General features: G+C 50.8%; 1 protein-coding gene across 1 annotated transcript in view; it reads left to right on the top strand.

Annotated features, from left to right (window-relative positions):
- Positions 1-23,580, top strand: part of RAI1 (retinoic acid induced 1) — a 31,483-nt gene extending 7,903 nt beyond the window's left edge. The window contains exons 2-4 of the mRNA XM_015427665.1: positions 7,626-7,719; positions 10,224-10,273; positions 21,250-23,580. Of these exons, the coding sequence (XP_015283151.1) occupies positions 7,626-7,719; positions 10,224-10,273; positions 21,250-21,264 (159 nt within the window). The 3' untranslated portion in view covers positions 21,265-23,580. The remainder of the gene's footprint in view (positions 1-7,625; positions 7,720-10,223; positions 10,274-21,249) is intronic.
- The last annotated feature ends 3,162 nt before the right edge of the window (positions 23,581-26,742 follow it).

Below are 26,742 nucleotides of genomic sequence, written 5' to 3'. Positions count from 1 at the left end.
TCATTAGCATAATAGGCCACACCCAACAGCAGAAACTCATTAGCATATTAGGCCACACCCTGACATCACCGCTCATTAGCATATTAGACCACACAACCCCATGTTACCACACCCACCTTTTGCTTCTTATTCTGTTTACTCTGTTTGTTGTCAAAACCCAGGGCCTTTTTTTGTAGCAGGAACTCCTTTGCATGTTAGGCCACACACCCCTAATGTAGCCAATCCTAATGAGTTTCTGCTGTTGGGTGTGGCCTATTATGCTAATGAGTTCCTGCTGGGCGTGGCCAACTCAGGAGCCAGCCGGAACTCCGTTCCTGTGCGTTCCTGCCCAAAAATAGCCCTGGGCAGGACCCTTCAAGGGTCGTGGGGCCTTGGCCGCTACCCAGCTGATCCAGGGTATTCCGGGTGCAATGCTTTTGCCCTGCAGCCCACATCCCATCTAACCCATCCACAAGTCCCAATTCCCGGACCCCCACATATATTTTAACCTTGAACAACACTTTCCAGAAGGCCTCCCAGCTCCCAGAGAACCACAAATCCAGTTCGAAGCAAGGTTTCCCCAGTCTGGTAAGGATAGGATTGGGCAGTGGGAGCAGGGAAATCTGGCAATCTCTGTAGGGGAATGAAGAACGAGACCCCCAGGGTTCATTGGTCTTGCTCGCCGCTTGGCGTGCTGAAAGTTTGCATTTCAGTTGGGCAAGGGGCAGGGGCAAGTGATTTAAAAAAAAAATGTTCTGAAGAGTGGGGGATTTGAAAGCCGCCAAGACCTGGTCAGCAGCTTAGTTTTAACAGAGCTGCAGTTTGCATTGGAGAACGCGAAGGGGCTCCAGGCTCTGCCCAGACTTCTGCTCCTGTTTGCACCAGGGACAGATGTGGTGGTACTTGCCTGGCTGGAGCGGGCCCTGATTTAAATGGGACATAGGTTGTGCGCAGAGCCCTTTGTGTGAACCTCCTACGCACCCGGCCCAACCCCGACATGTTTCATGGGAGCTGGCCATGCTCACAGAACTCTGGCTCATCAGCAGGAAATATTTCAGAAAGACAGAGGGAATATTTGGGAAAGATAGAGGGAATGTTTAGGAAAGATAGAGGGAATGTTTAGGAAAGATAGAAGAGATATTTCGGAAAGATAGAGGAGATATTTAGGAAAGCTATATTCTAAGAACGTAAAAGAAGTCGTGCTGCATCAAGCCAGTGGTCCATCCAGTCCAACACTCTGTGTCACACAGTGGCCAAAACCCTGGTGCCATCAGGAAGTTCACCAGCGGGGCCAGAATTCTAGAAGCAACCCCCTACTGTGCCCCCCCCCCAAGCACTAAGAAGACAGAGCATCACTGCCCCAGATAGAGTGTTCCATGTATACCTGGTAGCTAATAGCCACTGATGGACCTCCGCTCCGTATGTTCATTCAATCCCCAGTTGAAGCTGTCTATGCTTGTAGCCTCTGCCACTTCCTGTGGCAGTGAATTCCACATGTTAATGACTCTTTGGGTGAAGGAGGACTTCCTTGTATCTGTTCTGAGCCTACGGCTCATTAATTTCATTGAGTGCCCACGAGTTCTTGTATTGTGAGAAAGGGAGAAACGGACCTCTTTCTCTTCCTTCTCTATCCCATGCATAATTTTGTAAACTTCTCCCATGCCACCCCTCAGTTGTCAATTCTCCAAGATGAAGAGCCCTAACCTCTTTCACTTTTCTTCATAGGGCACCTTTTCCAATGCTAGAACATCTTTTTTTGAGATGCAGTGACCAGAACTGCCTTTCTACCTTTAAAACGGCACTGGAGGCAGCTCCCCAAAAGTTTTTTAAAATATTAAAGTGGATCAATCTAAAACAGCAGCAATGAAACGGCAGCAGAAAACACAGATTAAGAACAGCCACAGAACAGGGGAAGATGTTGAACAGCTGTCTGTTTAAAACCCACATGAGAATCTGTCCAGTGAGTCAAAGATGGACAAAAGGAAAGATTTCTTTATTGGACGAGTAATTCAACTGCTGTTAACCACTTGAGCTGCGGTGGCTCAAGTGGTTAAGACGCTGAACTGCAGGCTGTGGAAGGTCGGTAGTTCAGCAGTTCGAGACCCGAGTGTGCCGCATGACGGAGTGAGCTCCCGTCCCTAGTTCCAGCTCCTGCCAACCTAGCAGTTCGAAAGCAAGAAATTGCAACTAGATAAATAGGTACCGCTTCGGTGGGAAGGTAACAGCGTTCTGTGCGCTTCGGTGTTTAGTCATGCCGGCCACATGACCACGGAAACGACTTCGGACAGCGCTGGCTCTTCGGCTTTGAAACGGAGATGAGCACCGCAACCCTAGAGTCGGACTCGACTGGCTTTCGAGCAAGGGAACCTTTACCTTTACCTTTTTAATTCAACTGTGGAATTAATTGGCAATGGTGGTGGCCACAAGCATGGTTGACTAGATAGATTCAAGGAGGAGAGGTCCCTCAGTGGCTACTAGCCATGGTGGCTAAAGAGAACCTCCATATACAGAGGCAGCAAACCTCAGGATACTAATGCGAGGAGGCGGCACCAGGGAAAACCGTGGCCTCTGTGCCCTGTCTGTTGGCCCTCCAGAGGAACTGGTTGGCCACTATGAGAAACAGGATGCTGGACTAGATGGACCCTCACTGGTCTGACCCAGCAGACTTTACCAGTCTAAGAGCCAGCTGGGTGTAGTGGTTAAGAGTGGCAGACTCTGATCGGGGAGAACCGGGTTTGATTCCCCACCTCCTCCACATGCAGCTGCTGGTGTGACCTTGGGTCAGTGAAAAGATCTTTTAGAGCTGTTCTCCCACAAGCAGTTCTTGAAAGGGCTCTCTCAGCTCCACCTGCCTCTGTCGTGGGGAGAGGAAGGGAAAGGAGATTGTAAGCTGCTCTGAGACACCTTTGGGTAGTGAAGGGCGGGGTATAAATCCAATCTCTTCTTCTTCTCTTCTTCTCCCAAGTGCCCTCCAGAATAAGAGTTCTGGAAGGCCAAATATGAGAAGGTGTGAGAAGCCTTCCAAGAGAGGGAATTCCATAACCCGGGAATTAACATACCCCAGAGAGGGAATTAACATAACCCAGAGGACCCTGCCCTGGAAAACTGTCAACCTTAACTTCTGTTAATGCAGATAAAAGTCAAATGTGGACAGTCACGACCATGTCTAGAAACAGGTACTGAGAAAACGGACGTGAGAGTCCGACCCACAAATCAAGGTAGTCCGCAAGACTTACAAAAAATTTTTTTATATATTGACTATATATATATATTGAACTGCCAACCTAGCAGTTCGAAAGCAAGAAATTGCAAGTAGATAAATAGGGACCACTTCGGTGGGAAGGGAACAGCATTCCGTGCACCTGGGTGTTTAGTCATGCCGGCCACATGACCACGGAAACGTCTTCAGACAGCGCTGGCTCTTCGGCTTTGAAACGGAGATGAGCACCGCAACCCTAGAGTCGGACTCGACTGGCTTTCGAGCAAGGGAACCTTTACCTTTACCAATAAACACTAGGAGCTGCGGTGGCTCAAGTAGTTAAGACGCTGAACTGCAGGCTGTGGAAGGTCAGTAGTTCAGCAGTTCAAGACCCGGGTGCCGCATGACGGGGTGAGCTCCTGTCTCTAGTTTCAGCTCCTGCCAACCTAGCAGTTCGAAAGCAAGAAATTGCAAGGAGATAAATAGGTACCACTTCGGTGGGAAGGTAACAGCGTTCCATGCGCCTTGGTGTTTAGTCATGCTGGCCACATGACCACGGAAACGTCTTCGGACAGCGCTGGCTCTTCGGCTTTGAAACGGAGATGAGCACCGCAACCCTAGAGTCGGATTCCTGGCTTTCGAGCAATGGAACCTTTACCTTTACCAATAAACACTACATAATGACAATGAACAAATTCCATCAAATCATAAGCAAATCCTTGTCTAAGAGTAAATCAACGTCGTCTCCAGATTTTATAACAACAACGTTTCAAAAATCGAATCGTCCTCAGGAAATATCCTATACAGTAGTACAAGAGCTTTCATGCTCATATAGTGCTATCATAGGTGCAGGAATAATATAATGGATTTAGTAGTTGGATGCTGATCTCATAGCTATTCAAGCTGCAAACATATTACTCAGTTTTTGATGGATCCCGAGCGTCTCTGGGATCTGTCAGAAACTGAGTAGTATGTTTGCAGACTGAGTAGGATTTTCTTATGATTTGATGGAATTCGTTCATTGTTGTTATGTAGTGTTTATTGGTAGCAATATATAGGGGGGAAATTTTGTAAGTCTTGCTGACTACCTTGATTTGTGGGTCAGACTCGCATGACTGTTTTCTCAGTAAAGGTAAAGGCTTCCCTTGCTCAAAAGCCAGTCAAATCCGACTCTAGGGGGCGGTGCTCATCTCCGTTTCCAAGCCGAAGAGCAAGCACTGTCCGAAGACGTTTCTGTGGTCATGTGGCCGGCGTGACTAAACACCGAGGCACACAGAACATTGTTACCTTCCCACCGAAGCAGTACCTATTTGTCTACTTGCAATTTCTTGCTTTCGAACTGCGAGGTTGGCAGGAACTGGGGCCAGAGACGGGAGCTCACTCCGTCATGCAGCACTCAGGTCTCGAACTGCCAAGCTGCTGACCACTCACATGGTCTTGGTGTGTTCACACCTGGCACTAGTAACACACATCCAGAAGTGGTTTATTAGCCAATTTACCATTCAGCAGTCTAGGCTAAGTGGTTATGGGTAGAGCATTCTGCGTCCAGTCAAAAACTGTATCCTCTACCTGGTGTTAGAGCATAAAAACCTTTGCTAGATTCAGCCAGATCCCACTGTGTCCAATCAAAAACTGTATCCTCTACCTAGCGTTAAAGCATAATAACCTTTGCTAGATGCAGCAAGTTCCAGCTTTGTCACAGAATGAAAGTTTTTTCAATTCAATTCAATTTATTACAGGTCTATATGACCGAAGTCTTGACCAAGAGGATACTGAATGAAAGTTTTATAAAGTCACAAGCAAGGCAGTGTATACATTTAGCAACCAAGACTCGAAGTTATAGTGTCTTTGTGGAAGGAGGTTCCATTTAGTTGACGTGACTAAACCAGTAGCCGTTGTCCTGTGCAATGAAAGTTGGTGAACCTTTTTCAAGAACATAAAACAAACATTGAAACTTTTATTGGGGCAGCAAATCCCCTATGTTAGTGAAGTGTCCAGAACCAGGGGTCATTTCCTGCTGGAGCGCACAGGAGCGGAGCTCCGGCAGTAAAGAGCCCAGGGGGCGGACACATGCAACAAGCCCCACCCCCTGCTCCCAGCAGCCCTCAGTTGGGCCACGAGGAGCAAGAAGCAGCCAGGTAAGTTGCAGAGCCCTCCCCCCCGGCCTGCCTTCAGGTACAAGCTCTCCCTCCTCTGCGAGGACAGATCTACACGTCCCCCCCCATAGCTAGCAATCCAAAACAGTCCAGTGGAGCCTGAGCGGTGAGTGTTGCCTTTTGACACACTTCCGGTGATGTCAGGGGGTGTGGCATATGCAAATAAGTGATGCTAATAAGTTATGCTAATAAGCTCCGGCACCTCTTTTTCAAGGAAATGACCCCTGGTCCAGAACTTTCTGCCAAGTTATTCAGCTGGGTAATTCTGATACACAGCCATTCTTGTCTCCTCCCGTTCTGTCATTGAGTGGAAGCCCACGTTAAAATTTTGTTTATGAGCGTGGCATGACAGCGTCACGTCAGAGGTTTCCTCGTGACGACCTCCACAAATGCGCATTAGCCGGCGACAACCAGAGTAAAAAGCAGAGAGAGCGAGGGGAAAGACGAAGCGAGGTGCCAAGAAGTGAAGGTTGCCAACCAGCATCAAAGCAATATGAATATTATCGCGAGAAGTGTTTAAAAAATATAATCACCCTGAACGGCAGAATGTGGAACAGAAACAGTAGAGATTGTTTCTGGCGTTACCCAGGGCTATTTTGGGGCAGGAACGCACAGGTACGGAGTTCCGGCTGGCTCCCAAGTTGGCCACGCCCAGCAGGAACTCATTAGCATAATAGGCCACACCCAACAGCAGAAACTCATTAGGATGGGCTACATTAGGGGTGTGGGGCCTAACATGCAAAGGAGTTCCTGCTACAAAAAAGGCCCTGGGTTTTGACAACAAACAAGGTAAACAGAATAACAAGCAAAAGGTGGGTGTGGCTGGATGACCACACTTCTGGTAACATGGGGGGGCGGCCTAATGTGCTAATGAGCTGTGCTGTCGGGTGTGGCCCAATATGCTAATGAGTTCCTGCTGTTGGGTGTGCCCTATTATGCTAATGAGCTCCTGCTGGGCTTTTTCTACAAAAAGAGCCCTGGGTTGCCCTTGTTTGGGATCACTTTCTGTTTCATTGGCTAGGTGCTGTTCTGAGAACTAACCACCGGTTGATGATCAGCCTGCGTCTAAGCAGTGACAGTTGGATGAATGTCCTCAAGCCCACATCTGAGGGTTCGGATTTGGACACCGGCTCCGGCTGTATCTAGCACCAGCGTGCCACCACTGCTGGAAGAAGGAAGAGCTGGTGTCCAAATAGGAGCCCTCAAAACGAGGGCAGAGAATCAGGTGTGACCCTCCTCCCTGCCCATCACCTCTGTTTTCGAGAGCTTGAAGGCCAGATGATGAAGTTCAGCCGGGGTACATATGGATGTGGCCTCCATCCTGTGATCTGTCAACCTCATCCTTAAACGTTATTCCCTAAAATCCTTTCCTGTCTCGGAGTTCCTAATAGTCTTTCTTCCCCAGCAACTTGGGGGCACATTCTGGCCCCAGTGTGACCCATCACACAATCTTAGCGGGGCCCTACCAAATTTTAATCAAGGGGTGGCAAAAACAGCCAGCAGCTTTACTCAGAAAGTGATTTTTGACAAAAGTAATGAAAGGCGGCTCAGAACTCATACGAGAATGCTACCAGTTTGGTGTCGTGGTTAAGTGCGCAGACTCTAATCTGGGAGAACCGGGTTTGATTCCCCACTCCTCCACATGCACCTGGCTGGATGACCTCGGGCAAGCCATAGTTCTGATAAGAGCTGTCCTTGAAAAAGAGCTGTTTCTGTCAAGAGCTCTCTCAGCCTCACCCACCTCACAGGGTGTCTGTTGTGGGGAGGGGAAGGGACAGGAGTTTGTAAGCTGCTCTGAGACTCCTTTGGGGAGTGAAGGGCGGGGTATAAATCCAATCTCTTCTTCTTCTCTACCTTATGTTGGTTTTGTGCATGATTTCTTGGTCATGTGCTCAACACATGCACTCTAGAACTGTGATACCCTTTCTGTGAGGCCATGCTATCATTACTATAAAGCTTGAGTATCATACTGATGTCCTGTGAAGGGGAATGAAAGATTTTCAGTGTCCAGACTGTTCAACAAAGCAGGGTACCCTCTGATAATTGGTTCTCTTTGTGGTGGTATAACATGAGAATCTGGCGGGGGAGGAGATGCAACCAAATCCCATGCCCAGGGAACTGCTGTAGTCCCCCATCCCTTGCCAAGCAGCAGAGTTAAATGCATACAAAACGTCCTGCCGCATGGAAGTTACTGACAAAGAGCTACCTTGGCAGAACTTAACGCCTATGTTACTAGTTCTCATGGGCTTCGTTCTCTCTCTCTCTTCTCTTTTTTCCCCTGACAATGGCAGAGATGTTCCAGTTGTCAGCAAGTGGGAGCGACTGTTGGCTGTTGCCATAAGGGTTGTGCCCAAACTTTTCATTACACGTGTGCCATCGATACAGGTAAAAATCCTTCCCTTTCGGGGGAACAGCTTGTATAAGGGGGTGGAGGAAGGACATGATTCTCTGGGTTGGATCCTACGAGTTGATCCACTGGTGGAAGAGGGAGGAGGGGGCCCTCTTGACCAGGGAGAAGGACGTGCTGGGAATTACGGGACTCGTCTGGACAAGTGCTGTACGTGACGGGGGATACAGTAAGGAAAGGAAACGGGCAAGATCGAACAGAAAAGTCAGTAGGATCCCACCCTCCGTCTTTATAGTTGGGTCCATAGAAGTCTTACTTTTAGGATAGCTAGACTTGAGTCCAGTAGTACCTTTGTTGTTGTTGTTCAGTCGCACAGTCGAGTCCGACTCTTCGCGACCCCATGGACCTTAGAGAACAACAAGATTGGGGAGGGGAAGAACGAGCTTTCAAGAGTTAACCCTTCCTTCATCAGATACTAGGTCTCTGAGGCACCACAGGATGGGAACCTAGCTCTTCTACTGTAGGCCAACAGAGCTATCGGCTGAAACCTTTAGGATAGCGAGACAACTCCCCTCTTTTTCTACATCGGGGATGGCTGACAAGTGCAACAGTGAAGAGAGCACGTCTCGTTCCTTTAGTAATTCTTTGGAAGAGGGAATGTCCACTAATGTGGCCTCTCTAACTACAGCCGGTCAAGTGGCATTTGCCAATACTTGTTCATCGACCCCCCACAATCCACAGCTTTTGCCGGCTCGGGATCCATTTGAATTTTGTTACTGCAAATGTCGACCTTTCTGTGGGTTTTTCCTTTCCTTCATTCTCCCCCCATCTCTTCTCCTTCTCTCTCCTCCCCATCTCTTTCCAACTCTATTCTTTCCCTTTCTTTCTCCTTAGAGCCAGCTTGGGGTAGTTGTTAAGAGCGGCGGACTCTAACCTGGAGAACTGGGTTTGATTCCCCATTCCTCCTCCCCATGAAGCCAGCTGGGTGACCTTGGGCCAGTCACAGTTCTCCCGGAGCTGTCTCAGCACCATCTACGTCACAGGGTGTCTGCTGTGGGGAGAGGAGGGCTGGGTATAAAACCCAGAGAGCCAGTAGTGGTTAGGAGCGCACACTCTAATCTTGGAGAACCAGATTTGATTCCCCACTCCTCCACATGCAGCTGACCTTGGGTCAGTTACAAGTTCTCTCAGAGCTGTTCTCTCACAAGCAGTTCTCAAAAGAGCTCTCTCAGCCCCACCTACCTCACAGGGTGTCTGTTGTGGGGAGGGGAAGGGAAAGGAGTTTGTAAACTGCTCTGAGACTCCGTTCGGTAGTGAAGGGTGGGGTCTAAATCCAATCTCCTCCTCCTCCTTCTCTTCTTCTTCTTCTTCTGTTTGGTGTAGTGGTTAAGTGCACAGACTCTAATCTGGGAGAACCGGGTTTGATTCCCCACTCCTTCACATAAACCTGCTGGATGACCTTGAGCAACCTGTAGTTCTGACAAGAGCTGTTCTTGAAAAAAGAGCAGTTTCTGTCAGAGCTCTCTCAGCCAGGGTGTCTGTTGTGGGGAGGGGGAGGGAAAGGAATTTGTAAGCCGCTCTGAGACTCCTTCGGGTAGTGAAGGGCGGGGTATAAATCCAATCTCTCCTCCTCCTCCTCCTCCTTCCAAGATAAGAACTCTTAAAAGGAGAGAGAATGCTTTGACCCGCTCCAATTAAACTGGAACTAAGCCCGGTTATTGGTCCTGATCCCCCACTTAAAGATGGGGCTTCTGCTCTGATCCGGTTGCTTTCACAGGGGAGAGAATGTGAACATTGATCCCAAGGCCGGTTCCGGGTTTGGGGGGGGGCCTCTATGCAGACAGTACCCAGGAGTCCCGGTCGATCTGCCCACCATCGGGCCCTTCCTCGTGCTTCCCTTTCCACCCTCCCACCTGAATGCACCCCCCACCCGCCCGCAGTCCCTCTTGTTGCCCATGTTCGGTTGCCTATACCACTGATACACCTGGCAGCACCGGCCAGCGTGTGCAGTCGGGAGTGCTGCTTCTGCGGCCACTAGGAGAGCTGCCACCATGCACCACCCGCATGTCCTTCCTCAGTGGCGTCGGGCAGCTGGGAGCCTGGTCGCCGGCGCAATTAAAGCAAGCAGATGGGTGCAGACAGGTGGCAAGGGAGATGCGCGGTGGGGGTCAGTGGTAGGGGCACCCACCAAGAGCCCTGGGTGTTAGCGGCGGACCCCGACCCCGACTGATCCCCGGAGCTGTGCCCCTGGCCATTGCTTGTCATGGGGCAGCTGATGTGGTGGTGGTGGGGGACTTTTCGGGAGGACTTATTCCATCTATTTTACTCGAAGGGGTTGTCTTGCAAGGAAGTTGACCAGTCTGAAGAAGCGAGGCAGAAGGCATCTAAGGGGCTTACGCACAAGGAGGGATTGGAGAAGAGGCGGAAAGGGAGGACGAAGAAGGGGGTGAGGGATCCCGGGGGCCACAACAGAGCAGTTGAAGCGGCACAAAAAGGGAGGCGAGGGGGATTCATGGGGCTCCCTCTGTTCCGTTTTTTCCAGGTTGTTTGTTAACCGAAGAGACCTTCTCTCTGAGCTGTCCCAAGCATAAGGTAGGTCCAAAGACGCTTTCTCTTTGGCCAGGTCTGTAGGAACGAGTGGGGCGCTCTCTTGGACTTCCAGCGGTTTGCCACCCTGAATCCCCAGTCGCCAGCTTTGGTTTGAGAAATACCTGGAGGTTTGAGGGGGGTGGAGCCTGGAGGGGCGGGGTTTGGGGAGGGGAGGGACCCCGGGGGATATAGTATTTATTTATTTATTCAATTTGTACCCCGCCCTCCCCGCGAACAGGCTCAGGGCATAGAATCCACCCTCCAAAGCAACCATTTCCTCCAGGGAAACTGACCTTGGCCGTCTGGAGATCAGTTGTGATAGCGGGAGGTCTCTAGGTACCAGCTGGAGGTTGGCAACCCTATGAATTCCTGAAAAGCTTTCTCTAGAGAGAGAGAGAGTTACAGGACACAGTTACGGGACACATGGTTAGGTGGATTGACTCTAACCATATGTCCTGTAACTGCCTACTCTGCCCTTTAGGTTACCCTTGCTCAAAAGCCAGTCGAATCTGACTCTAGGGGGCGGTGCTCATCGCCGTTTCCAAGCCGCAGAGCCAGCGCTGTCCGAAGACTTCTCCGTGGTTATGTAGCCGGCATGACTAGATGCCTGAGGTGCACCTTCCCACCGAAGGGGTACCTATTTATCTACTTGCAGTTTCTTGCTTTCGAACTGCTAGGTTGGCAGGAGCTGGGGCCAGAGATGGGAGCTCGCTCCGTCATGCGGCACCCGGGTCTCGAACTGCCGAACTACAGACCTTCCGGGCTGCAGCTCAGCATCTTAACCACTTGAGCCACCCTGGCCCCTCTTCCCCATTACCCTCAATCAAAGACATCCAGGATTTGAACCTGAGACCTGAGTCCATGCCAAAAAAACACAGGCTGTGTTACCACAGTGTTGCCAGGAGTGTGTCTCTAGTTCCTAATTCTTCAGAAGCAGAGGACAAATGCAGAAAGGATAACTATTAGAAAAAGTTCTCCGAGGCAGCTTACCATTTTTGAAATTAAGAAATGGAGTACAGAATTCAGCAGCCTTCGAAGCTCATGTTTCCTTTCCTTTTTTAAAGTTTCTAGTCCCTAAGACAGTGAAGATAGGCCACGGTTCCCCAACACGGTGCCTGAGGGCACCGTACCACCCACCAGTACTTCCCTTGGCGCCCTCCAAGCTTTTCAGGAAGCGGGTGGGGCCACTGTAAGGCAAAGCTTGTTATGGGCTGCTCTTACTCAAATGAAAAGTTTTCCCACTGGAGGTCGATGACCGGTAAGCATCTGGTCTTTCCTTATTCGGTGTGTGGTTTCATTCCCCCTTCGGGCTTTCCATCTTCCCAGGAGGTATGAGGAGGGAGGTATTCTGCTTAGCTCCACCTCCTGAAGTAGCCATTTTAAAGTGGCATTCACCACTCAAAATTCCAAAGACGCTTACAGGCCCAAAAAGGTTGGGGATCCCCAAAACAGGCGATGGCTGCTGGAATTCCAAACATCAGAGAAAAGACGTAAAGCCATGTTTACAGAATAGACCGTTGCTCCTGTAAACAGGCCAGTCCTCGGGCTTTGCTGCCAAAGTCCCCTTTATTGCAATAAAGTTTTATCTGCTCCTGAAATCTCACTGGCTTGTGTACATAGGGCTGCCAAGTGGGGGCGGGGGGTGGGTAAACCCCCACTTTGGAGGCCCGATTTCTGCCGCTGCAGAATCGGGCCCCGGGGGGAACCCCACCCCCTGAAGCGCAGCGTGGCTGCATCACAGGAAGTGCCGCAACCACGTAGATCACGTTGGGGGCGTGGCCCCAATCGTCGGAGGGAAAACTCTATGGTTTTTCCCTCCAACGATTGGGGCCACACCCCCAACATGCTCTACGTCGTGCGTCACTTCCTGTGACGTTCTGGCAGCGCGCACTTTGCACGCGCGTCCATCGGCAGCTCCCGGACCCCGGCGACACTCCCCCGCCGGTGAGTCCGAGCGACTTGGCAACCCTGTGTGTACATCATTGGGCTTTGGCACACCAGGCAACAAGCCCATTTGGCTAACACTCCACTCTGTGAAAACAAGCAAAGAAATGTCACATAGTCATCATCTATGAACGCATGAACACCTGAAGCTGCCTTTTACCGAACCAGACCCTTGGTCTATCAATGTCCGTATTGCCTACTCAGACTGGCAGCAGCTCCCCAGGGTCTCAGGCAGAGAGAGGTCTTTCGCATCACCTGCTGCCAGATCTTTTAACTGGAGATAGCCAGGAATCGAACCTGGGACCTTGTGCATGCCAAGCAGGTGCTCTACCACTCAGCCACAGCCCCTTCCTTGCAGATTTATTTACCCGGGATTGGGCTCCTTTGGCACAGAACTGATTGGCAAAGTCTTAGGGTTGCCAGCTCTGGTTTGGGGAATACCTGGAGATTTGGGTTCTGGAGCTTGGGGAAGGTGGGGTTTGGGGAAGGGGGAGACCTCAGCAGGGTACAATGCCATAGAGTCCATCTTCCAGAGCAGCCTTTTTCTCCAGGGGAGCCGATCTTGAGACCAATTGTAATAGCAGGAGAACCCCAGGTGCCACCTGGAGGATGGCAGCCCTCGGTAACAGCACCGCCCCTCCAACCCGCACATGAATAATTACTTGCCATGCTGGGCGTCTATATACTAATAGCCAAGGTGCCCCCTGCGTGCAGATATCTAAATCCGCACCTCGGGAGCAAAGAGATTTTCCTGCCCATTTGGGGCAATCCCCAGATGTGCAGAAAAATCTGAAATCTATTAAAAAAACTATAGAGGGGATACTTAAATCCCCCCAAAAGTAATGAGAACTGCCTCGCCGCCGCCACTGGGGGGGGCAGGACAAGGCTTGGTGAGTCGGCCGCTGCTGCCGCTGCTGCCGCCACAGGGGGGGAGAAAGCTTGGTGGGTCCGATGGCTGGGGCCACACAGGCCTCGCTGTTGGTGCGGGGAGGCGGGGGAGAAGGCTTGGCGGGCCCGGCAGCTGGGAGCCGCACGGGCCTCGCCAGGAGGGCTGCTTCCTCCTCCTCCACGTGGAGCTCCTCCCCCCAGCGAGTATCGCGGGTCCCCCTTCTTGTCTATATACTAATAGCCAAGATGCCCCCTCTGTCCTTATATCTAAGGGCAGAGTACACGGAGAAGAAGGAACTCGGCGGGGATGTGATGCTATACTGTAGGCTTGCCAACCTCCAGCTGAGAGCTGGAGTTCTGGAATGACAACTGATCTGGTTCCCTGGTTGAAATGGCAGTTTGAGAAGGTGGACTCCCGTGGCGTCACATCCTTGCTGAGCTATGTCCCCACTGTAGACTCCACCCTCCCCAGGCTCTGCACCCAAATCTCCAGCAACTTCCCAACGCAGAGTTGGCATCCCGAGGTCCAGTCGACCTCCACACTCTTGTGCATCGCTGCACAAAACGCTCGGGTCTCCTTGGCGTGGGTTTATGCTCCCCTCCTCTCCTGGGGTTGCGCTGTCCAGGGCTTTTCCTTTCCGGGGCGAACGCACCGAAACGGTGTTCTGGAACCTCTTTGACAAAATTCGTTTTGAAATGATTAAAAGTTTGCGAGTTTTCAGTATACGGATCGAAAACTTCGTTTCCCTCTTGAGAGTTTCGGCCCCTCTTTTTTAAAAAAAGAAAACCCTTACGCTGTTGCTTATTTGGGAGGGGTTCCCCCAGCACATTGTCTCTTCCTCAGTTGGGGGGGGGGCTCAACTCCTGTTTGCTTCAGGAATAAGCTTACCAACCTGCAGGCAGGGCCTGGTGTTCTCCTGGAGTTTCCGGAGGCTACAGAGATCAGTTCCCTTGGAGAAGAAGGCCGGTTCTGAGGGCAAATCGGGGATTCTAGCTGAAACCCCTCCCTGAATCCCCTACTCCACAGACATCACTCCCCAATCTCCAGGGATTTCCAAAGCTGGAGTTGGCAACCCTACAAACAGACGGGTGGGGGCTCTGAGGAAAGATGTTCAGTGGGCCGAGTCCCCTTTCTGCGCTACAAGAATCGCTGCTCCATCGGCCCTCCTCTCCTCCCCTCCCTGCGAGGAAACAAGAGACATGCCAGAGACCAGAGGCCTTTGTCTTGCCGTAGTAACCAGGACAGCCATATAATTCAATCACCACTGCCAGGATTTCCTGCTTCCCCCCCCCTCCCGCCACCACCAGGCCAACCGAGGCACCTGGTTATGGGCAATTGAAAACAGACACGGGGAGGCGGAGGGCTCCAGATGGCGTTCGAGGAGCAGATTGATAGGCATTCCTCAGAAATAGCCGCCTCAGGAGGCCAGGTTGTGGAGGGGAAGGACCTCCAGCAGCCGGGCACAGCGAGCCTTTCTGCCCCTCCTCCCACAGCGGCCATTACAAGCCCCGATGGCCTGTCTCCCTCACACTCACAAACACATTTGTGCCCCGTTCTCTCGGTAAGGACAACCCCAGTACAAAGGCCTGGCCTCTAAACATGGATTGGACCTGAAAGACGAGAAACCTTTCACTCCCCCCCACCCACCCCACAAAAAAACCCAGTGTTTAAAAAGTATGCGCTTTTAAAAAAAATACAAGTCACTAAGAACAAAGCCTGAGGTGTCCTAAAAAAACCTGAGGGGACTTTGGGCCTTGCAGGATTTATATAGGTGCCCTCATTTCCCCTTCTAAACTGAAATGGCACGGGCTCTTTAGCGTTTCCTCTCAGGAAAGGGCCGTGGTGGAAAGCGACATCAAGTTGCAGCTGACTTATCGCGACCCCGTAGGGTTTTCAAGGCAAGATACGTTCAGAGGTGGTTTGCCATCGCCTGCCTCTGCATAGCCACCCTGGCCTTCCTCGGCGTTCTCCCGTCCGAGTACTGACCAGGCCCGATCCTCCTTAGGTTCTGAAATCTGCTGAGGTCAGGCCAGCCTGGGCCATCCAGGTCAAGTGGGAAAGGAGCTCCAACCCGTGTATTCTCTTGCTCCCCCTTTTCGGCACTTTTCGGCCTAGCTGGTTTGGGGTTCACTTTTCTTCAGCCTTTGTTAAGCCTGCAATAACTAATGTTTAGGGTTTTGTACAGCACTGTGCAAAGCACTACATGTGTGTGATCTTAGGGGCCTTACAACAACCCCACACAGTAGGCCGCTATCGTTACCCCTCTATTACAAATCAGGGCTGTACCCCTCCATTACAGATCAGAGGCTGAGGATGAGAGATATTAGTTCAGCCAAGGCTCTCCTCCCCCCACACACATCTTATTCAAGACTGAGATGAGGTTGCCAAATGGGGGGGGGGGTCACCCTTCATGTGGACCAGTCTTACCGAATCGTTTTTTCTAGGGGCCAACCTCCCCTAGAGTATCTTTCCCCCCCTCCCTTTCTCCAAGGGTGGTTGGTGTACATGACCCATCCTGCCCTCGTTTTATCCACACTACAACCCTCAGATGTAGATTGGGCTGATCGGCCCAAGGTCAGCCAGCGGATTTCACAGCCCGATGGAGATCCGAACCCGGGTCTCCCAGGTCTTAGTCAAAGTTTCTGGTCCCTATACAGCACCGGATACTGATCTTTTGTTACCTCCTGGTGCCTGAAACAGCCGGCGAGGGGGGGGGATTTTTAATCAGGGAACAAAAGGGAATATGTTAAACACCCCCAACCGTGTGGCTCTGATCCCTCCCCTCTTGTGCATGAGTTGTTTTCTGCAGCTAATTGTCAGAACCCACAGCTAACAACGAAGTACACGCATTCAGAAACGGTTATACTTTTATTGCAAAGCTATAGATGCAGTAACACAGGCACTGTTAAGAATGGCCACGCCGGTAGAGCATAATAGGATATAGGGTATTCGTATGCACCCTCCCCCATGGCATTGGCCAATTAGACACCCTCCCGCACGTGGGATAAGTCAGGCAACCGTTAGGTGGCTAAAGCTGAGAACTCGGTCTCTCACAGTACATAGGAGTTCTCCAGACAACACAACCTCCTCCTGCACATCTGTAGAGATAAGCGTTTCAGCAAAGGGAGACCAGCAGGGATAGGAATGCAATAGCAATTAACAAGATACAGAATGAACTCCCCAGCCCCCATGGCAGCATAGCTGACATACTGCCCTCTCAAAAATCAGCTTCTCCCAACCATTCCGGGAGGCCTCCCGGTTTGTCCGGGAACTCCTGATGAAACTACTGCAACAGTTCAGGAGCCCGAATATCCCCTACTTCCACCCATTCGAGGTGCCGGGGTCCGAAATCCACCCATTCTACCAAATACAGCAATTTTCCCCATTTGATCTTAGAGTCCAGAATCCGTGATATTTCGTAATGCTCCTCGCCCTCAATCATGATAGGAGGGGGCACTGGTTTCACTGGACGCCAGGGACAGGAACCCATATCTTTCTTCAGTAGGCTGAAATGAAATACAGCATGCAACTTTCTCAAATTTTTTGGCAAGACCACGTCAACTGCAACATAGTTGACTTTAACTGTTAACTTTAAATGGGCCAATGTATTTCCATCCCAACTTCCGACTAGGCCTCAACATGTTGATATTTTTTGTAGAAACATACACAGAGTCACCAGGCTGTAGAGCCCAACCCTCCACCCTTCTCTTATCAGCATGGGTTTTGTAGGCCTCTTTCGCCGCCGTCAACGTTTTGCATAAAAGAGGCCAAGAGTCCCTCAATTGTTTACACCATTGGGCTGCATCCCCCGGTCCCATGTCCATATCCCCTTCCAGAAATGGGACAGGTGGGCTGTCATAACCATACAGTGCCTTAAACGGGGACATCCCCGTCGAGGAGTGACACGTATTATTATAACAGAATTCAGCCAGGGGTAACAAGTCATGCCAATGGTCTTGTTGATAGTTGGCAAAACAACACAAATATTGTTCCAAGGTCTGATTAACTCTTTCCGTTTGCCCGTCAGTCTCTGGATGGTAAGCGCTACTGAGTCCACGTTTGACTCCCATCAGTTTCATCAATTCTCCCCAAAACCAGGAGACGAATTGGGTTCCCCTGTCGGATACCACTTTAGTGGGTAGCATATGTAGTCTCACGACGTGCATGAGGAACGCTTTTGCAAGCGCTTTGGCCATAGGTAATGAAGTGAACGGGATGAAGTGTGCTTGTTTAGAAAAAAGATCCACCACCACCCAAATTACAGTCATAGATTTGCTGGGTGGTAAGTCAGTTATAAAATCCATCGAAATAACTTCCCAGGGTCGACTCAGGTTCAGAAGGGGGTGCAATAGTCCCAGGGGTTTCGCCAGCCGGGGTTTACTCATGGCGCAAATTTGGCATGACGGAACAAACTAGGATAAATCCTTGCGCATATGGGGGCACCAAAACTGCCGTTGGAGCAGTTGCAGGGATTTAACAAAGCCCGAATGTCCGGATAGTTTGGAGCCATGCACTGCCTGCAACACCTCCCCCCTGAGGGAGAGAGGAACGAACATCTTATGACCCCGTACCACCAGCCATTTTCCCTTAGTTCAAAGTCCCCTCCACTTCCATAACGGCTTTATCCTCCTCCGAAAAAGCAGAGGCGAATTTACTGTGCCAAGAGTCTTTTTCCCCCTCGCCTGCCCCTGTAGGTCCCGTTGGCAGCGGTGTAGGGGGTGGAGCCACCAGGCAAGCCTGTTTGTGCGTCGTCACCGCTCCGCCCAACTATGAGGGTGTAAACACTGAGTCCAGGACAACATCCCGTTGGCTCTCGTGTTGGGGAAGGCGGGACAGGGCGTCAGCCAACGAATTAGCCGAACCTAGGAAATGGTGCAGGGTGAATTGAAACTTGGAAAAGAAATCAGCCCATCGGAGTTGTTTGGCGTTGAGGCACTGAGGCGTTTTGAAAGTCTCAAGGTTCTTGTGGTCAGTCCATACCTCGAACGGGACCCTCACCCCCTCCAACCAATACCTCCAGGTGGATAGGGCAAGCTTTATCGCCCCCACTTCCTTTTCGAAAACTGACCAGTTACGTTCCATGGCATTGAATTTCTTGGAAACGTAACCTAAGGGGTGCAGCACGCCATCCTCCCCCTCCTGCAATATTGGGCCCCCCATAGCAACATCAGACGCATCAGTTTGCACAATAAATTTTTTCGTTTCATCGGGGTGGGCAAGCACCGGTTCTGAGGTGAATAAGGCCTTTAGGCAATTGAACGCGTCTTGGCACTCATTGCTCCATGGCAGCGTGGCGCTCGGCTTTGTAGCCTCCGGCCCCTTCCCCTTAGTTTTTTGGAAGATCTGTGAGGGGTAAGCTGACCTGGGCAAAGTTGGGTAAAAACGTTCTGTAAACGTTCGCAAAACCAAGGAAGGATTGGAGCTGCCATCTGGTTTGGGGTACCTCCCAACCCAACACATCTTGTACCTTCCCCAGGTACATGCCCAGGCCCCGGTCAGAGATCCGATACCCCAAGAAGTCAATTTGCGTTTTGTGAAATTCACATTTTGTCAGTTTGGCAAACAGTTTGTGCTTGTGCAACGTGGTTAGGACCTCCCTCACCAATTTCACGTGTGAAGGCAGGTCGGGGGAGTACAGCAATATATCATCAAGGTAAACAAGCACCCCCTGCACTGCATTTAAGCCCCGGTAATCTGTGCAGAGTCTTAGCCCCCCATCCTTTTTCTTTCAGAATAGAACTGGGGCCGCAAAGGGGGACGAAGCCGGTCGGATGAACCCTCGGGCTAAGTTCTTGTCAATGAACTTGTGCAGTTCTTCCTTTTCGGCCGGTCCCATTACATAGATGCACCCCTTCGGCATTTTCTGCCCCGGCAACAGTTCAGGGCTACAGTCTGAATGTCTGGGAGGGGGGAGCTCATCCGCCTCTTCCTCCTCAGACACTCTAGCCAAATCCCGATACTCGGGGGGAATGGTTAGCAGCTCCTCCTGAGCCAGGCACACACGAGGACCCTCCAGTTTGGGTCCCACCGGTGGCTCGGGCACTTCGGAGAAATGAACTGTACTTTCCCTTCGTCCCACAAGATGTAGGGGTCGTGTCTGTGCAACCATGGGGCCCCGAGGACTAAGGGGAACCTGACGGTTGAGGTGATCACAAATGCTCTATTTTCCCAGTGTTCTCCAGCCCCAATCAGCAACGGCACAGTCTCGTACTCACACAGGTCTTTCATTGTAAAGCCATCCATTTGGCCCCTTCCCCTTAGTTTTTAGGAGATCTGTTAGGGGTAAGCTGACCTGGGCAAAGTTGGGTAAAAAGGTTCTGTAAAAGTTCACAAAACCGAGGAAGGATTGGAGCTGCCATCTGGTTCGGGGTACCTCCCAACCCAACACATCTTGTACCTTCCCCAGGTCCATGCCCAGGCCCCGGTCAGAGATCCGATACCCCAAGAAGTCAATTGCTCCATTGCTTAACAGAATGTCATAACCCACAGCTAACAACGAAGTACACGCATTCAGGAACGGTTATACTTTTATTGCAAACACAGGCACTGTTAAGAATAGCCACAGCCAGTAGAGCATAATAGGATATAGGGTATTCGTATGCACCCCCCCCCCGATGGCATTGGCCAATTAGGCACCCTCCCGCACGGGGGATAAGTCAGGCAACCGTTAGGTGGCTAAAGCTGAGAACTCGGAGTCTCTCACGGTACATAGGAGTTCTCCAGACAACACAACCTCCTCCTGCACATCTGTAGAGATAAGCATTTCAGCAAAGGGAGACCAGCAGGGATAGGAATGCAATAGCAATTAACAAGATACAGAATGAACTCCCCAACCTCCGTGGCAGCATAGCTGACACTAATTTACACACCCGCTTAGGGTTCTTTTGCATCACCTGGTATTTGACCCCCAAGTTAACACCTGAGTGGTTTAAAAGCCTTGTGGGGTCACCATAAGTCGGCTGTGACTTGACAGCACTTTTCACCATTAGTTTTGGTGGAGCCAGTTTGGTGTAGTGGTTAGGAGCACGGACTCGGATCTGGGAGAACCGGGTTTGATTCCCCACGTCTCCACGTGCAGATGCTGGTGTGATCTTAGGTCAGTCACAAGTTCTTTCAGAGCTGTTCTTTTAGAAGCATTTCTGGAAAGAGCTCTCTCAGCCCCACCTATCCCACAAGGTGTCTGTTGTGAGGAGGGGAAAGGGATTGTAAACCCCTCGGAGACTCCTTCAGGTAGTGAAGGGCGGTGTACAAATCCAATCTCTTCTTTTCTTCTTCTTTTAAACACAGCCTTTAAAAGGTAATGTGTGGGAAGAGTGAAGGAAAGCGATCTCGGGTTTACAAACAAACGCATTGTCCATGTACCCTCAGCAGGGGGAGATATTCTGATTCGCACATGATTCGCATGACTCCCGCTCTGATCAGGGTGGATTCTCCACCAACACTGCTCCTCCTAGTTCAAAAAATGTCCTTTCCTCGCTGGCTGGGCTGCGGTCTTGTTTCAATCTGGCACATTAGGCAGCATTTATGTGCGCCCACACGAGTGGAGCTGGAAAGCACTGGCGGTGTCAGGGGTTGAAAGGCGTGGGTGTTTGGTAGGCCCACGAGGCCTCACAGTACCAATTAACGGAGGCCGAACGGAAGGAGGAGAGGGTAAGGAGATACCCAGGGGGGAGCTGGGAGCCCATTTGCTATTGTGAAGGCAAAGCTGCTGGAGTCAGAAGTGGGGGGTTTTGCTGCCCCCTTGCGATGTATAAACCTCCAGCTTACACTCCTTTCTTTAAGGGGAAAAAAATTAGAAAAGAAAGAGCTATAAAATGCATCTCCACACCCTGTCAGAAGCATGTTTTTTTATTTTTTATCGGGGACCAATGTAGGCACACAGCGGGTGTTAGCAACATGAATTATTCCCAATGAATGAACCAGGGGAGTCCTCTAGCTGTCAGCCACCAGCCTAGGCTCTCCAGCAGCAGCTGGTCAGCAGTTTGCAAATCCAGGACTGGAATTCTGGAGTGGGTGATATTCTGGGGGAGAGGAGGAGATAGGTTGCTTTCCTATTGACAAACTGGCATCGCGCTTGCTAGGACAGTAACCCTTTCAGCTCTTGATTTTTGTTTTTTCTTGTTGTTCCCTTTTGTTTTTGTCGCAGAAGCAGCCGTTATAATCCAAGGGACAATTCACACCCCCCCCCCCGAGTGGAGTCCCGGAATAGCGGGGGGCAGCTTGGCGTTTCGGCCTGTCCCCCAAGGTGGTGTCTGCAACCAAGGCCAACTCCGGACAGGAGAGACAACGAGAATGTAACCTCCTCGTCTTTGCAATATTACTTTCTGCCAGATGCGCAATGGACCCGGAAGCAGGAGGGAGTTCCTTCTTCCAGCCTCCACCTCTCTTTTGCACCGGCCACCGCAGAGCCAATTCCAAAGGGCGTCCAACTCTGGCTCCAGCCCTCCTTTTCCTCACCAGCTCCCAGGAACCCTGTTTAATCTCATGACAGGCCGACACAGAACCTGGACACAGAACACCCGCTCCTTCCATTCCAGTTGGCGGTGTGAGACCATAGAACAGTTCCCGGTTGGCTGCCTCCTGCCCTTCCCCGGAACGCTTCCCCAAAAGCCAGTTTAAGAGAGAAAAGAAAATCCACTTCCAGGATTTTTGTCCTGCCCCCACACACCTCCCCCCCCCCCCACTTAGGAGCTGTAACCAATACTGATAAGCTAACATCTTTCACCTGGGACCCAGCGACTGACAAAACCTGGCCTGGAGCTTGTTTTGTTTTGTTTTGTTTTCCTGTGCGCCTCCTCGCAGCAAATCTCGAAGGACTGCCTCCTTCCTTTGGAATGTACACCTTGCAAGCAGATTTTACCGGAAGGCAGGTGGCTGATGTTCTCTGATCCAGTCCGGACAGTACCAGGCTCAGTCGCATTTTGGAACTCCCTCCAGCTGCACAGGAGATGGGAGGGTGGTGAAGGCAGACAGGTTAGAGGGGGCGAGAAGAGAAGGAGTGCCATTCCTCCTCTCTCTCTCTCTCTTTCTTGACATGCCGAACTCTGAGAGCTCTCCGAGCCCTCCGTCTCTTCTTTTTTTCCTGATCTGATCTATTTTTGCCTTCAGCGAACCTCATGGTGTATGCGTGTGTGTCTGTATATATATATATGTGATCAGCGTGTAAAAAAAAAAAGAAGCGCCCCGCTGTTTTGGAAACAATGCCACGGTGCTTTGGTTCGTTCGCTTGTTTGCTTTCGTTCCCACCCCTTCCATTTACTGAATTCTATGGGGGGCCCCCCATTCCCCAGGTCTTATCTAGGCCTTGAGTTCAAGCAGGAAAATGGTTGGCTCTCCCCCGCAACCCGAAATTCGGCTGAAAAGCCATGAGAACACCATGGGCAGTGCCAGTTTGAGTTCTTGCGAAGATTCGTTCAGCTTGAATATTCGGGGTGAATCTGGAGAGGGCCGACCATTTAAATACGAAGCATTTCAGGGAACAGAAGGAGTTGCTATTAATTGCATTTGGGGGGGAGCAGGAAAAGTGTCAGACCCCTTCTAAGTGAAGCCCCCCCCCCTTCATACCCACGGTAACCTACCCCACAATTGGCCACACAACGACACAGTCCAGGCAGAACTTCTAATTTGTGAGTGTATCTACACCACTTTTTGAAATGGCTCCAACTGGGTTTAACTGCACTGGGAGCACGTGGGCACTTCCTCAGAGGCTGGCACATCAATTTAACCGCCTCTTGTGGCCCCAAGGAAGAAGCTTGCTTGTGTTCGCTTCTGCTGCGTGGTATGCTGGCCCGTCTGCACTCCCCACACGTGGCCGTTTCAGTTTGTGGCGTGCTGCCCCAAGGGGTAATCCCCAAACATGGGTTACCGGTGGTTTCCATTAGGGCTGAACTCAATTCATAAGAGCAGATATTGAAGACTGGCATCATGGGTGCATTGGCGGTCAGTACAGGTAGGGACCTGCATTCTGTTCAGAGAAATGGTACCAGGTGAGACAAGTAGACCAGGTCATCAGCTCCTCTACGTAAAGCCCCGCTGGATCAGACCCCTGTCCTGTCTAGCCCAACGTCCTGTTTCATACAGTGGCCAACCAGTTGCCCTGGTGGGCCAACAAACAGAGCAAGGAGGCCAAGGCCTTCCCCCAAGGCTCCTTCTCAGAATGGTGCCTCAGAGGTTTGCTGCCTGTATCTATGGAGGCTCCCTTTGCTCGGCATGGCTAGCGGCCATCGATGGCCCTCTCCTCCAGAAACCTTTCTGGATCCCCTTTTAAAGCCATCTGTGCTCGTGGCTTTCAGTACATCCACCGGCAACAAGTATCACAGTATAATGATTCGTTGAGTAAAGAAGCATTTCCTTCCGTCTGCCCTGGAGCTCTGGCCCTGCCCATCGCCTTCAGTGGGGGGCCCCGGGCTGTATTACGGGACTGGGAGAAAACCCTTCCCCTGTCCACTGTCTCCACCCCATGCACCAATTTTTGGTGACCCCGTAGGGTTTTCCAGGCAAGAGACATCCAGCGGTGGTTGACCATTGCTTGCCTCTGCACAGCAACCCTGGACTTCCTTGGTGGTCTCCCATCCAAGGACTAACGAGGGCTGACCCCGGTTAGCTTCTGAGATCTGACGAGATTGGGCTCGCCTGGGCCACCTCCCCTTAGCTGTCTTTCCCCCAGACTTAGAAGGCCCAGACTTTCCCTTGACCATCTTGGTTGCCCTCCTCTATACTTTTTCCAGCTCTGCAATATCCTTTTTGAGATACGGTGACCCGCACTAATCTGATGTTGTCACCTGCCACAAGCTCCAGAACGATTCCTCCAACAGATGCTGGCTGGATGAGAGAGTTCCGCAGGCCTTCCCGGGAGGTGCAGATCCCTAATATCTTGGTAAATGTCCAGGGGATGTTCCTTTTGGTAGGTATCTTTCTCTCTCCTTCCCCCAGTCCCTCTTACTCCATTCCACTGAACCATGCAGCCCTGTTGTCGGGTCTGTGTGAGCGTCCATCCCCCCCCCCCCAAAAAAAACCTCTAGCTTTTAATGTCACAATTTGGGCCGCCGCACCAGCCGATCCTTGAAGGACCAATTACTCTTTGGGTGGTTCCCAGCTCCAGTAGGGAACCGGAGAACTGGGGAAAGCAGAGGAGAACTGGGGAAAGCAGAACCACAAGCTGTGAGGCCTGGTTGGCACCGTGGTGTATAATTGCTGGCAACTGGGAACCACATAGTTTCACAGAGCGGGTAGGACAGTTTGGGTGTACTCCTACGAGTTGGGCAGAGGAAAGGGCCCGTAAGAATTTAGCTTGGAATTTAGCTGTCCGCTCACTCCACCACCTCCACCACCCCTCAGCCGGGGTCACTCTGGAATGACCCGCACCCACATCCCTTTTGTGCTGACCCATAGCCAATTGTCATTCACCCCTAAGCAATTTACTCATACGATATTGTCTCAGGTGATGGCAATTTCCCATGACCCCTTAGTTCAGTGCTTTGATAAAAGATCCCAATGTCTAAGCAAAGAGCTAGGGGGCGGGTTGTGTCATTTCAAGACCAGACATTCTTTCCATGAATGGACTGAGTCAACGGTAGGATTATCCTAGTCTGCTATAGGACGTGAGGGAGGACCGGGCTTCAATACAGACTGAGAATGGTTTCTACAGGCACAAACACACTGCCGCAGTGCATCAGAGCCCAGCAAAAAAAAAAAAAATCCCATGAGGACTTAATGCGCTTAAAACTCAAGAATCACTTATCCCGAAGGGACCTTAAGATAGGATTTATGCCGCTTAGCTTTTAAATCAACACCTAACGTACAGCATCAAGGAGCTGGTGGTGGGTTAGAGCAGAGGTGGCCAAGTTGGATCAGTACATTATTTTTCTTTTCCCAGCAGTCTACAGAACGGATTCGAATAATAACAGCTACGGCAGTCCCCCGTCCCCCCCGTACTAGCACAACCTCGAAATGAACGGCTACAGAATATGTTCAGGAGCCCGAGTTGTATTGGATGTATATACGTTGCGAGACTCCATTTTGGCATTTGGAAAATACACCACCTTTCCCCTGCCTCTTCGCCAGTCGTGAATTTTTCACTTCTCCAGTTCGGTTTCCGTTGCCTGCCCGTTCTGAGCAATGGTCCCCCCCTCCCAACTTGCGCTCGTGACCTGTCTCTGTTCATGGTATTCCTTGTGCTCCACCCACCCTCCTCACCAAACATCCTGCCCCCCCCCCCAGCTCGCCCCTCAAGGTTTGCTCGCGAAGAAACGTGAGTTTGTTTCAGAAGCACACCTTGGCTGGCGGCTCGGCAGTCTCCGTGTCCACGCCGTCGTGGGCTGACCGACGATCCCAGCTGTCTCTTAAATGGCATCTTGTACATAATGACTGTAAAATGGCGAATCGTGTGTATTATATATTGCCTCATTCGATAGTGTATATATATGTATACATATACATATATATAATATATGAAAGACTGTAAATGTTAAAACTAGTGTTCTTATTTAGTATATTGCTTCACACTGAAGACTGTGTGTAACGAGCTGTTTCTAAAAGAAGTTTATTTTCCTTAAGAGTTAAAAAAAAAAGAAAGAAAGAAAAAAAAACCAGGTCATTGCATTCAAAACATCAATAAAGATTCAATAATTGTTTTGGACATTTGCAGAGTCCACTAGTACCCTATTTTTCTGCCCTCCTGTCCACTGCAGGCATACGGGCAGGGACAGATTACAATAATTAATTAAAGACACTTCAGAACAGGCACTCGGTTGAGGCTTTGGCCCTGTTCAATCATGGCGGGGGAATGGGAGGCCCAATACTGGGCTGTATTAGCCCCTCCCCCCGGTTGCAACCATGGCCGATGTCCATTGATCAAAAGAACGAGGGTGACCATGACGGTGTTTTCTAGATGCAGGAGGATTTAAGACAGGGACAACTGAGCCCGTACCAGGATTCTCTGCATTGCAGACAGTTTTCAAGGTCAGGAATGGACGTGAGGTGTTCTGTGATGGTAGAGGTGGGTTATACCAGAGAAAGAGCAGAACCCAGGTGTGATCCGTGCTGTTATCTGCAGAAGACATTACACGCAGCTCCCAGCCAGGGAAGAACGAGGAGCAGATGTAAACGTGGGCCGCTTTCCACCCATATCGCTCCTATTTAAGCATTCTAAAGACAGTTTCACATGTTTGTCCGTTGCTCGAGAACCGCAACAGGCAAGGATTTCTTTTTATTCAGCCGAGTCTGATGCGGCCGCTGCGTGTAAAATCATGCCACGATGTTGTTAGTATATGTAACAGAGTGGTACATTTTGCAGCTGCTTTTCAGAACGATAGCAAGTGGCCGTTAAAACAAGAAACGAGATTTTAAAAAGAAAACTCTCCCCAATAATTAAGAGGTAAAAGCCATCATATTGGTCCACGGTGTACCCCATACCAACAGCCTTCCGGGAAAGACCAGAGACTGGACCACCGCCAGTACAAAACAGAGGCTTGGCAAACTGTGTGTGTGGGGGGGAAGCATTGTTTTGAGTAAATAACAGCCTGGATCCAGATGGTGTAGGGTCTGAGACCTAAGCTTCCCGTCAAATTCTGGGTAGGATCACATGGACAGAGTTGATTTAGTCTCTTTTTTTGTCACTTCAGTTCGTAGCTCTTTAAGG

Source organism: Gekko japonicus, unplaced genomic scaffold (genome assembly GCF_001447785.1).
Source record: "Gekko japonicus isolate JY-2015 unplaced genomic scaffold, Gekko_japonicus_V1.1 scaffold136, whole genome shotgun sequence".
NCBI lineage: Eukaryota > Metazoa > Chordata > Lepidosauria > Squamata > Gekkonidae > Gekko > Gekko japonicus.
This window is presented reverse-complemented; position numbering and strand designations above follow the sequence as displayed.